We start from the raw sequence: 12,745 nt of genomic DNA on the forward strand, positions 1-12,745 counted from the left end.
GTCATCAAGCAACTAGATTGCCATATATGTTGCAAAATGTTGTGAAATCTCTGACAATCACTAATATGACAAAGTGCCTTTAATAATGCAACAACGCACTTCAAAGTGGCCTGCAAAAGCAGACCCTCGATGTCTATTTATAATTAGTGCGAGAGCACTTTTCTCTCTCTCATGCAGAAACACGTCTGTTGTTAATAAAACGAGGGGTCAAATTCCTTATTGGTAACGCATTATAGTAAGCAAAAAGAGGAATCATCTTTCTTCACCTCTGAATCATCATGAACAGGTGGGAAGTCCTGCTGTTGTGATTATGTTAAGAGCGGAGTGGGATGATGTGGAACACCGGCGCCGTCCTAGCTACTTGATCCTCATCTCGACGACAAAAAAAATATAAAACTGCATCCCTCACATCCTCCAACTGTCTCTCTCCCACACTGAAACTGAAAACAGTCTCGGAGAGAGAGAGAGAGAGAGAGAGAGAGGGGGATGCGATTTGAGTGGCAGTGTGTGTGTGTGTGAGCGTGCACGTGTGTGTGTGTGTTTGTGTCCGTACAGTAGACATGCTGAGTGGTCTACCAGACACACACACACACACACACACAGTGGTGGGCAGTCTGACCACAGAAACAGTAGCAGGAGAACAGTGAGGGGGAGGAAAAGTGTGATCCCTACGGTCTAATCTGCCTTCCCGCTTACTACTGGGTTTTTAAAACAAAAACAAGACAAAAAAAAATGGAAAAGTGAAAAGTCTTTTCTTTATTCACTGGCAAAAACTAGATAATATTTATGACTCTAGCCTGACAATGGTGACAGATCGGTGGACGCTCTAACATTACACGTTGTCATTTTTCCTTTTTATGAGAATCAAGGAGAAACCTACAAGGAGATCAAAACATGTTAAAATAAATTATTTATTTGGTATTAAATTATATTATATATTATACCATTATAATAAGTTGTTTTTATGCATTTATGTCAATTAGAATAAATGTTTTACTCTTGTTGGGCATCCCTGGAATCCCCTATCAGACTCCTTAGGGCACCCAAACAACACTTTGACAAACACTAAGTACTGTACTGTGTTGAGGGACCAGGACAGGAAGTGTGTGTGTGTGTGTGTGTGTGTGTGTGTGTGTGCGTGCGTGCGTGCGCACATCACAAGTTGAGAACAGATAAAGACAAAAAAATACAACAAGCTGGAGCCGTACCGGCAGAGTCGTCTGTCAACTGTCTGGACTAGATCCGGGGGTGAGAGAAGGAGGAAGGAAGAAAGAGAAATGACAGAGAGATGAGGGACATCCTGTTCAAGAAGAAAAGAGAGAGTAAGAGACTGAAGAGAAATATGCAGGATATAGAGACACATGATGAGAGGCTGTAGTGGGGAGGTAGAGAGAGTTCAGACAGTGAGAGGAAGAGAGACAGGCAGGATGCAGTAAAGTGCAGAAGCAAGACTACAGAAAAATCACATTTGTAGACCAATTACCTGCACTTTCACATGTCCCATATTCAGTTTTTAAGACTCAGGTTTCTGCCTCCAATAATTATTCTCAAAGGCTATCAGAAACCTGTGCGCCAGCCAAGAGCTGCAACTACTTGTCCAAAAGAGATGATTCATCTACTAGTCCATCAACAGAAAATTAATCAGCAATCTGCTTTTCTTTGTCATACATGATAACAAAGACTTTCTGATTGGTCATCAGACAAAACAAGATATTTGAAGATGTCACTTTGGGTTTTGGGAAACAATGTTTTTCACTATTTTCTGATATTGTGCAGACAAAATAATTAATCTAGAAAATAATCTACAGTTTAATCACTAATGAAAATAATCATTGGTTGAAGTCTTATTCTAGCCATAAGAAAAAAAAATAAGGTGAGATTTCTCCGCCATATTCAGCAGGAAAATCCTCCTGAAGCACTTGGAAAGTTTAATGTATTCTGCATATTGAAGCCCACCTCCTCTCCAGTAAGAGGCTGTTATGCAATACTGAGGTGTTCAGTCTTTCCATTTTCCTGCTCAGAAGCACGCTGATGCCACCAAGTTCAAAAGTAATTTGAAAAGCAGATAATACTAGGGTTTGACTGGAACAACCGAAGGCTACGAACAAAGTTTTACAAAGCTATCTAGAGAAAAACAATACTGTAGGACATCTTGTGATGTATTAACATACCTATAAAAAAGGATAAGATATGTATTAACAATCATACTTATGCTTTGTAATGGACTAGTTTGTTGCCATGACGACACAATACGTTTTCCCCGAGCTCAGTTTTCAGCCAGAAATCCTATGCACAAAAAAGGTTTTAGTCCAGCAGAGAGCACGTAAGCTCCTAGTGAGTTACGTGGTAAAACTCAGGTCATGAGTGGAGAACAGCACAGCTGAATTATGAGACTGGCAGTGCCCTGTGAGATTTCATACTGAGTCATAGTCATACCAAATTCTTCCAAAACACAGTGCGGTGTTGAGGTACACATGCAGTGCCTGGAAATGCTACGCCAGCTTAAATGAGTCATTTTCGAAGCAATGTTTCAAAACAAATCATTACGACCCGATCGGATATCAAGTAGCATCCATCCCGTGTTAACGGAGGATTGACCGGCTGCGCACAGCTGATCTCCATCTCTCTGATTCTCCTGGATGTCTGCTTTGCTGTGGTTGTGTTAAATGTGCTAAAACTAATAGGAAAAATCCTCAAGTCAAATGAAAACAAATGTATCAATGAAAGCGCGGGATATAAGTCAACACACCAGAAAGCCGGGGGTTCCCCCCACAGCGTGACATATGAGCACAAAGGGGGGAAATGAGATGACCACAAATGGCGTGGAGCTTCATGTCCCCTTTCCATCCGCATTGTGGAATTACATCCCCATAAATCAGCATCACTAGTGCCAAAGTCTAAAACAAAAAAAAGCATACTGAGAACTTTATTTCTTGGGGCGATTTGATGATGAACAGGGTAAGCAAAAGAGAAAAGGGTGGTCTTCCATTAATCCATGGATTCAAGGTCGCTGAAGAGAGATTGCTAAAGCTACTCGTCAAAGAAAACTTAGAGAAAACAATCATTGATTGGCGAAGCAAAAGGATGTTCAGTCCATTTATTTACTTCTAAGAGCAATGTCAGCACAGAGATGAAAGATGTTTTTTCCTCTAGATTTACAGGAAGGCATCATTCCAGCTTCATACCAAAACACACAGCATATGTTGAAAAATCAATTATCTTCAACAACTCATTAAAGCTCCATCAGAGTTTAGATGAAAAGGGCAGCGGATTGAAGAAGAATGTGTTGCTTACTGAGATAATGGTGTAATTTCTACCTGCTGTTACCCGGAGATAAAAATCAAAGACAGTGTTTCATGTGCAGTCATCACAGCGGTATCTGAGCAAACTAACAATCAGCTGAACAATTAAGTAGTTGGATGTTGGCTGAGAGTGTCACAACACTTATAGCCTGAGCAATTCAGCCAACACCGAGTAGAATTTTATAAGGTGCCCTAGCCATAAACATAAACACTCGTGCATTGATTATTTACATTATTTTCTGATGATTAGTATTGTCAAGGCAGTGTGTCACATACAGTTAAATTCAGCATTAAAGCAACTAGGATGTAAAAGTCTAGACTACTAGACGTATGAATCGAGATAACCTTATCTGTAAGATCATATAGCAGGAAAGAGAGAGTGAGCACGTAAGTACAATTTCTACAGAAATTCTCCAGACAGCCCACAGCAGAAGGTTTGTATTTCCATTGCAATATACTTACATAGTTTATTACACAAACAAACAAACAAAAAAAAGTTTCCCTAATCCTGGGGAGGTAAAATGGCACATGACCGTAAATTCAGCTTTGAGTTGATTAGTTAGGTCATTTGTTTTTTGGGATTACCACATGTGCAGCGAGAATGTTTCATGTTTTGACCGCAAATTACGCAATGTGAGCCTCGTCATTTTGTCTGGTCTGCTGCATCTGAGAGCTGTTGTGTCCTGTATTTTCCTTTTAGATGCACAGATAACAGACGGGATAAATACAGCTGGAACAAATACAGCTGGAACGGTTGCATCACAAAGTGAACGTTTCCATATGATGAGGAGGGGCGACGTGAACACTGAATGGGTGTATATAACCTGTGTAGTGTGTGTGTGTGTGTGTGTGTGTGTGTGTGGTCAACTGAAGTATATGCTAGCGAGGCAGACTAAACAGAGCTGGAAGAAGTTTGGGTATCGAGCTCTTTATTGCACTACAAAACCTAACCACAACACAGTAACCCCAATTGCTAGAGGCAACATCGTGCAGACGTGCAGACACACAAGCGTCGCGCACACATACAGGACTGTCATCTCTTTCCTGACAAAGACTGTAAACACTGACTAATCTATAGCACTGAATATATAATGTGAGAGGAAGTTTCACATCATCACAACATCTGTGGTCAGATGAGTCCCTCACTACAGATGAAACACAGGTTGTTTATTAGCCCAGTTAAAATTAAAACTAGCTCTTGTTGCAGACTACGCGTTTCATTCTTTCTCATGCAGCCAATGAACTACAACTGCTTCACAATTCTTTCTTGCATATATTTCTGTCTCAGATGTCCAGAAAATTGATCGGCAAACTATTTTGATATTCAATTAATCGTTTTAAGTCATTTAAGAAAACAATGTCCAAATTTACTGATTCCACCTTTTAAAATGTAGTCTTCTTCTTCTTTGGTCTTCTATAACAGTAAACTGAATATCTTTGTGCTGTGGACTGGGACAAAAGAAGGTATCTGAGGATGTCACCTTGGGCTTTGGGAAAAAGTGACTGATGTTTTTCACCATTTTCAGACATTCTGCAGACCACATCGATAATGAAAATAATCATTAGTTTCAGCCCTTGATCATACACATCCACACATATTAAATACATCCATCCAATACTATTCCATAAAACATCATGGTTGGTGACAATGAACTGCTCTGCAGCTCTGACAGCTCTGCTAGGACATGCTGAGCTGAACAAGAAGCTGATAGATTCGCTCCTGCAAGTCGACTGTTTCTAAGCATCTAAGTTATCTGCTGCACGCTTTAATACTAAACACTAGTTGCAGAACCTGCTCAAATTGTGCCTGTTCAAAATGGGCTACAGTATTGCTGCTTGCAGCTTTCGAGAACTGCTTATTCAAACAACTTCACGCTCGACACTGCACTTCCTTGGGTCCTCAGCAATACGCCCGCCGAGTGTGAAGTCGATCAGATAAATGGTTTGTCAAGAAAATCAAAGGACAGACGGACAGACAGAGGCTCCTTTGGCTGCTGTAAGTTGCAGCTATGCATCTGCACGGCCGCCATATTGGAGAGGTCAAGATCTGCTGTTTTCTTTTAATGATATGATATATATATATTTAACATTTCTCATCCAAACAACTTCACAGCCAACGCTGCACTTTCTTGGGTCCCCAGCTAATACACCAGCCAAGTGTGAAGCTGATTAGATGAACAGTTGTCAAGAAGACGCTCCTTCCTTTCTAGTTAGATGGGAGCACTAGTGGCATGTTGAAATGGGTAACTATCAAGTTAACGGTGCTGATGAGATTACACTCACGGGCAAAAATGACACCATATACAGCAGTTTATTGTAAGCAACAGACATCACACAGTGGGACCCTGCCTGTGGACCTTTCCGGAAGGGGATTTTTCATGTTTTTGTCTGTTAACATTTTGGATGCTTTAACCTGGGTGATCCAACTACAAGATGAATTCAAGCAACATACTTTTATGTATCTATGTAAAATGAAACTCTGAGCATTTTCTAGGCTTTTGTAAAACTGCATCAGTATATATGTATTTGTATAGACTATAAATTATTACATTTTGAAAGAGGTTCCACTAAGTGTTTCATAATAAGGCACACATTTTTAAACTAAAATATTAATATCTGCCTCAAAAATCCAGTTTGAGTATATCCAGCTTATACTTCCTCTGCACCACTTCTGGAAAACCTCTAGAAAGACTTCAGCTTAATGGAAGTCATTCATAACCTACATGCACAGAAAGGACTCAAAATATTTTGACTGACAACTTGGGCTTTGGATCTAGGCGGTCAGAAAGCTGGCACTTTTAAAATAAGCAGTCAGTGCTTCACAGGGAACATGGCAATAATGAAAAAAAGAAATTTGGCAGTAGTGAGACAGAGAGAGACATGTTCTAGGAGGCAAAGAATGAGAGAGGATTTTAACAGAGGAGAAAATGTGAGGATAGAGAGTAGGAGATATGAGAAAAGAATGAACATGAGATGAGGTGATGACGAGTGAAGGGCTGATAGCAGCAGAGGGGCGCCGCCCCATATGGGCTGCTCTCGTCTTAGCAAATCAAATGTAAAATGTTTGAGCCGAAGCTCATAAACACACACAGGCCACCAAGCAAGAATGTACACACACACACACATCTATTCTCTTACACTCACACGTCTGTGCCCACATACACTCTTGCACACCAACACAGGACTAACACGTTGTTCTTCTCTACCTTATTATGGAAAACAACAAAATATGTTACCATAATTATGCAGACGACACACTAATTTACATAACTGTGGTCCAATACAAGCGCTGAGTAAGTGCACTGAACAAATCAACGACTGGATGTGCCAGAATCCAAAAGAACAATCAAAAGTCAGCGTTCAACTTGACTTAAAAACCTCAAACCAAGCCAGAGATCTTGGCGTAGTCATGGACTCAGACCTGAATTTCAACATCCACATTAAGAAAATTACAAAATCATCTAGAGACTATATCAAGGATTAAAGGACTTATGTCTCAGCAGGATTTGGGAAAACTTGTCCATGCATTTATCTTCAGTAGATTTGACTACTGTAATGGTGTCTTTACAGGTCCCCCTAAAAAAAAAATTGATCAGACAGCTGCAGTTGATTCAGAAACGCTGCTCCTCAAGTTCTCACTAAGACCAGGAAAGTGGATCACATCGCTCCAGTTCTCAGATCTTTACACTGGCTTACTGTCTGTCAAAGAATTGATTTCAAAATACTGTTGTTGGTTTATAAAGCGCTGTATGGTTTAGGGCCAAAAAACATTTCTAATATGCTGTTACGTTATGAATCATCTAGACCTCTCAGGTCGTCTGGGACTGGTCTGCTTTCTGTTCCCAGAGTCAAAACTAAACATGGAGAAGCAGCTTTCAGTTTTTATGCTTCACATATCTGGAACAAACTCCCAGAAAACTGCAGGTCTGCTGCAAATCTCACTTCTTTTAAATCAAAGCTGAAGACCTTTCTGTTTGCTGCTGCCTTTTATTGAATCGAATTCATTTCTTATGCTGCACTGCAAGCTTTATTCTTGTATTTTATACCTGTCTTATTCTATTTTAGTTTGTTTTTGTTCTATATTCTCTTTGCTTTTTAATGACTGTTTTTAATTGTATATAAGTGTCCTTTTATTGTGTATGTCTTTTGCACTTTGTCTCGATGCTTTCAATGTTTTATGTAAAGCACCTTGAATTCCCTTGTTGCTGAAATGTGCTATATAAATAAACTTGCTTTGCTTTGCCCTGCATGTTCGGAAATTACAGTGACAGACGGGCTCAGAAAAAAAAAAAAAAAAACACAAGGAGACAAGTCAAAGAGGAAGTGTCTAATTCCAGAAAGAGGAAAGCCAGAGGTAAGCAGTATGGAAATGAGCATGTAAACTTGAACACATCATACAGCAAAAGCCATTCAACCTGAGACTAAGACAAGAAAGGCAGTGGAATGCAAAGACAAGTTGCCCACTGACCACCAGATACTGCTTTTACAGTGCGGTGAAGTAAAGATAGCTGCATACAAAACAGCTAAGGCTTATTTATCCGAGTGTCTGGTTAGCTTAGTCTTATAAACACATGGATCATTCCTAATGCTTTGACTTAAGACTCTACATCACATTTGCAGATCGCTCTCATCATTCCTTAGGCTATTATCTATGTTGCTGCAGCCTATATCTTCAAGGCAGATTCTTCAAACATTTTATTCCCACGTGTGTGTGTGGGTTATCAAAAATGTGTATATATATATATTTGGTGAAAATCAGCCTGGTATCTTTTGAGACGATTTCTGCAGCAATCAGGAATTTTGAGCAGTGCCTTTTAATTGCCTTATAACTAGGTCAAAAACTGCACTTTCTGCCAGAGCTTTGCTTGTTCCTAAATTAAGCTTGTGCCAAGGATACATAAACCACACAGTAACAAAAGCGTTGTATGACTCACATCCATTGTGTGCTGATGACTCATAATAACTAACTCTGGTCCATATTTCAACTGTCAAACCTCTGTATTGTTTGAAGGGGAAAAAGAGCCACTTGGAAACGAAACAGCTTAGATGTAACAAAATAAATTACACCGCCGGCACATGGATAGTCCAAGCTGCCGCAGTACCAGCAGCCCACAATGTGTTGATCAAATGTGACCGTCGCTATGTAATCAGCTTTCATTCAAATCATATGGGGAGGCAAGCAAGACTGGCAAGCAGAGAGAATACTACCAAATTACTCTATTATTATTATTATATTATTATTATTATTATCACTAGGAGGAAAAAGCGAGTCAGAAATGGTAGTGAAACTGTTTTTAAGTTACTAAATATGAAGAGATTCATACCAATACAGAGCTTTATCTCCACAAAATGTAATTCTATTTACACTCAATTCAGGCTGCTTTATCCACTTAGGCAAATAATCCAAAAAGGCAGTAAATATTTACCATTTAACAAGATAAATACATGTTTTGTCATTTAATTTGTCATAGCATTTTAATGTGAATAAAGCATATCCGTAATGCATAATTATCCTGCAACCCCATGTGAGCATCATAACTTTATTTGTAACTCTCCTGGTTGGTTTCTCACTATCACCATTGTGTGCTCTCTTTGTACCATTAACTCCTTACTTTAGGAAGCCGACAGGCCCAATTTAGCTCGGCATCGCGTGCTGACAGAACATCCTGTGGAAGCTCGACTTTATAGGAGTGCGTCTGTGTGCATGTGTCTTCTGTTTTGAGAACACAAACATTGTGCTTGCACATACAAACAAGCTGACACACACAGCTGTACTTTCTGAGAGCTGACAAGTGAATGCTGAGACAGTGGTCCCTGATAAATTCCCTAAAATGCACTCTGCCCTGGTGCTAATGCTGGGCTTGGGACGGAGGCTGGATCTTTATCTAAATCACCAGCTTCCTGGCTTTTTTCTGGCCCCTTCAACACACATATAAGCTCCAGCACCAGCTTCCCAAAATTTTAGAATGAGGGGGGGCATACACACACACACCCCCAAACACACACAAAGCACGACAGTAGATGAAAAATGTACATGTGGGTTTCCTTGCTTGCGTGAGTGTCTCACGCTCACACAGAACAGGAAGAATCCTGAGATGATTCTTCCAGTCCTTCCCTGCTTGCTGCATGCCAACTGGAGGCTAATGGAGGAAATGGATCACATAGACAGGCTCCCACCCTCACAGCAGAGGCAGCAACAGCATAGTGCAGCCAAGAGGCCATATTTGAAAGGGGATGAGAGATGGATGCATCCCCTCGTACATCTCATGTCATTCACCTTTGAGAAACTCCAGATTCCATCCAGTGAAGGAAAGTGAAGAAAAAACACCTTGTTCTTGTTCAATTTCAGTAAATCATACACCAGCTCTCGCTGCGCCGGAGTCAGAGGGGGAACTACACCAATTGTCGGCTCCCCGCAGCGTGCGAAATAACAGCTCTCGAAATCCAAGATTGCTCTCCTTTACAAACTTGGCAGCAAGCTCTGCGGGGACAAGACGACACACCACCTACCAGCAAACTCAAACTAGGATGGTTTTTTTTTTTTTATTAATTTAAGCATCAAAGAACAGCTGTCCCAGATACATGTTCTAGACGTAAGCAGGAGCTCTAAAAAGAACTTGTGAGAAACTAGAAGGTGGGATTTCACTGCAGTGTGGGATGACTAAAACTGGGGATGAATCTGGTCAAAAGCTGCAGGGTGTGTAAGCCCACCCTACGCAAACTAATCCAAGGGTGTGTCAGGAGGAGATCCCAGTGAGGGAGGCAAACTAAAAGTACAATTCAAGTTCAGTCGTCTCTATGGCTCCTATCAAGAAAAAACCTCATTTAGGTGGAGCAGAATTTCAAGAACAAAACCAGCCCGATTTTATATTATTGTGAGGAGAACAGCCAGAATAACCATTGACTAGAAATGAGCTACAGTTTGCTTCAGCAGTACCAATAACTGCTGACTATATGAACTCTTCTTGTCAATAATTCTTCGTAGAGATATTGGGAATGAAACCCAGTATGGTAGAGTTTGGGCTGAGAGAATAAGCCTGTTCCTGTTTCTTATCAAATAACTTGCTCTATTAAAATAAAACTCAAACCAAAAACAATTATAAAGCATGACTAAAGTTCCAAATACTTTAACTTCTTTAGGTCCAAGCTTCTAGTTTAGCTAATTCCTCTGCTCTCTGACACAGAAAATATATGCAAACTTTGAGACCACAGAGCAGACAGAGTAAAAGTGGACTCCGTTTGGTATGCAATGTTAGGTCTAAATGCACACATCCTCAGACACATAAATCAAGTGTGGCCACAACTAAACACACAACTTGCAATGAAGGCCCGAGTCTAAATGTAGACTCAGCATCAGGGATCCTCAATGCCTTAGCAGCAATTCTGGTCACTCTCCGCCATATGAACCCCAACTCTTCTCACACACATTCAGTCTTCCTTAGACCTTTCTCTCTGGTGAAGGACAGACAGAGGATGTGTCTATGATCGGCAAAGACTCACATTTCCTCTCTGAGGTTTCACATTCCTGGGATTCCGTCTGAAGACTACTGCAGCCCATTTAAAACCGTTCCCCATATGGAGGGGGGGAAAAAAAAGAGAGACCTAGGGCAGGCGAGCAGGAAAGACAGCTGGGTAGGTCTTTGCCATTTGAGAGTTGGTTTCTATTTACAGTTTTACTCTACCTTTCTATTGTGCCACCTTTCTGAAGCACACTGAATGAGAAGACATGTAACTCATACCATGACAGAACACCTGTCGTTATGCTATGCTATGCTGTGGGAATTCAAAGTTACGCAGCTCTATGGTGAGTCTCAAAAAAAAAAAACAAGAATCGTGATCATGGTTTATCACCAGTTACAAAAAATATTTCATCAGACAACCTTGGGTTCTCTGATCTTTCCTTCAGTTCAACAGTCATGCATGCTGAACATCATCAGATTTATTTTAGCTGCCAGCAGGAGATGATGGGGATGAAATGCTGGGAGTCTGGCTCCTGCATGAATCCATTGATGCAGGTGACACATACAAACGCTACAAATGCCATCTCTTTCTTAATAAGACCACAGTTCTTCAGGGTGAACCACAAAATGTCACAAAATTCACACACTGCAAATGAATGGATTTATTACAACACATATAACACGTATAAGTATAGTGGTATCTGTCATGCATACAGTCCCACAATTCCTCTTTAAAGATCGTATTCAAAGACATTATCCAAACACATCAATGCCAGTGAGTAATGGCACCATAATTTGTCATGTGATGTTTGCTTTTTCGTATGTATATTAAAACAACTCTGATATGTGACTCCACATCCGCTATAAGCCCGAGTATGAAGCCACACACTGCATGTCCTCCACCTCATCACATTTACTTAAAAACATGACTGTAAAGAGGTCAAAGTCCTATTAAAATTAGATTCAATGTAGTAGTGTTTTAATGACGACACTGATAAACAATGGCTAAAAATAACCACAAAAGGAGTAGATGGACATTAGCGCAAGGTATCATGCTGAAGTATTTTATCTAAGATAACTTTTAAGAGGTGAAACTCCTGATAGTAACGATGCTAAAGCGATAACCTGTGAAGAGTAACGTTACCCAGCTAGGTTAATAAACATAGACACAGCTAATGTTTGCTAACGAGCGAGGCTCATTGACTGCCTTGCATTAGTCCTGCTGAGCAGCTTAGTGCGTTAATCAGAGTAACATTCAGTTAGAATTAAAAGCAGGTAAACAGAAACACAATTTAAGACAACATGAGTTGAAATTTTCGCTACAGATGTCTGTTAGCCTGGTTGGCTAGCAGGCTAACGTGCTAACGTTTGCCGAGGAGGAGGTTTAAACTCGCTTACCTGTCAACCGCAGCTTCACTGGGCCATTCCTCCTAACTCCTTGGTTAGACATTCCCCTTTGTGTTCCAGCTTGATGAAAATTAACAACAACAACAACAAAAAGTGTCTAATTCATGTGTCAACGTAGGAGTTTTTCAAATATGTATCTCCCAAAACAATCAAATCTGCTAGCTTCGTGTTAGCTCGTAGTATCAGCATAGCAGGAGCGGATCACGCTGACTGGGTCTCTGCAACAGAAAAGGGTGTCATAAATCTTCACATCGCTGGAATAACACTCCCCTCTTCAGCTCCTGTTCCGTACATTTAAAAGAAAATGCAAATAACTACATTCCCAAATGCCGTTCATGCCGCGACCCACGGACACTGACACAAATCAAGTGAGAGGTTTGGTTTCCCCTCCATCTCTGTCCGTGCTGCTTGAAGTTGGTCGTGATGATGAGACTGAGTTACTGCAGGCAGGCGACTGAAAGATGAAGATACAGCAGCACATCCGCCACTAACCTTCAAGATAAAAATCAGCAGACTATTTAAACATCTCAGACCAGAATGTCAATTATCGGGTTAAAAAGTTAGGAGGTTGATGGC

At 40.6% G+C, this 12,745-nt stretch overlaps 1 protein-coding gene across 3 annotated transcripts in view; it reads right to left on the reverse strand.

Moving 5' to 3' along the window:
• Nucleotides 1-12,612, reverse strand: part of LOC137175580 (E3 ubiquitin-protein ligase SMURF2-like) — a 65,615-nt gene extending 53,003 nt beyond the window's left edge. For all 3 annotated transcript variants that reach the window (XM_067581351.1, XM_067581344.1, XM_067581336.1), the window contains exon 1: nucleotides 12,161-12,612. In XM_067581351.1, coding sequence (XP_067437452.1) covers nucleotides 12,161-12,212 — 52 coding nt within the window. In that variant the 5' untranslated portion in view covers nucleotides 12,213-12,612. The remainder of the gene's footprint in view (nucleotides 1-12,160) is intronic.
• Nucleotides 12,613-12,745: the final 133 nt, after the last annotated feature.

This window comes from Thunnus thynnus, chromosome 3 (assembly GCF_963924715.1).
Source record: "Thunnus thynnus chromosome 3, fThuThy2.1, whole genome shotgun sequence".
NCBI classification, from domain to species: Eukaryota; Metazoa; Chordata; class Actinopteri; order Scombriformes; family Scombridae; genus Thunnus; species Thunnus thynnus.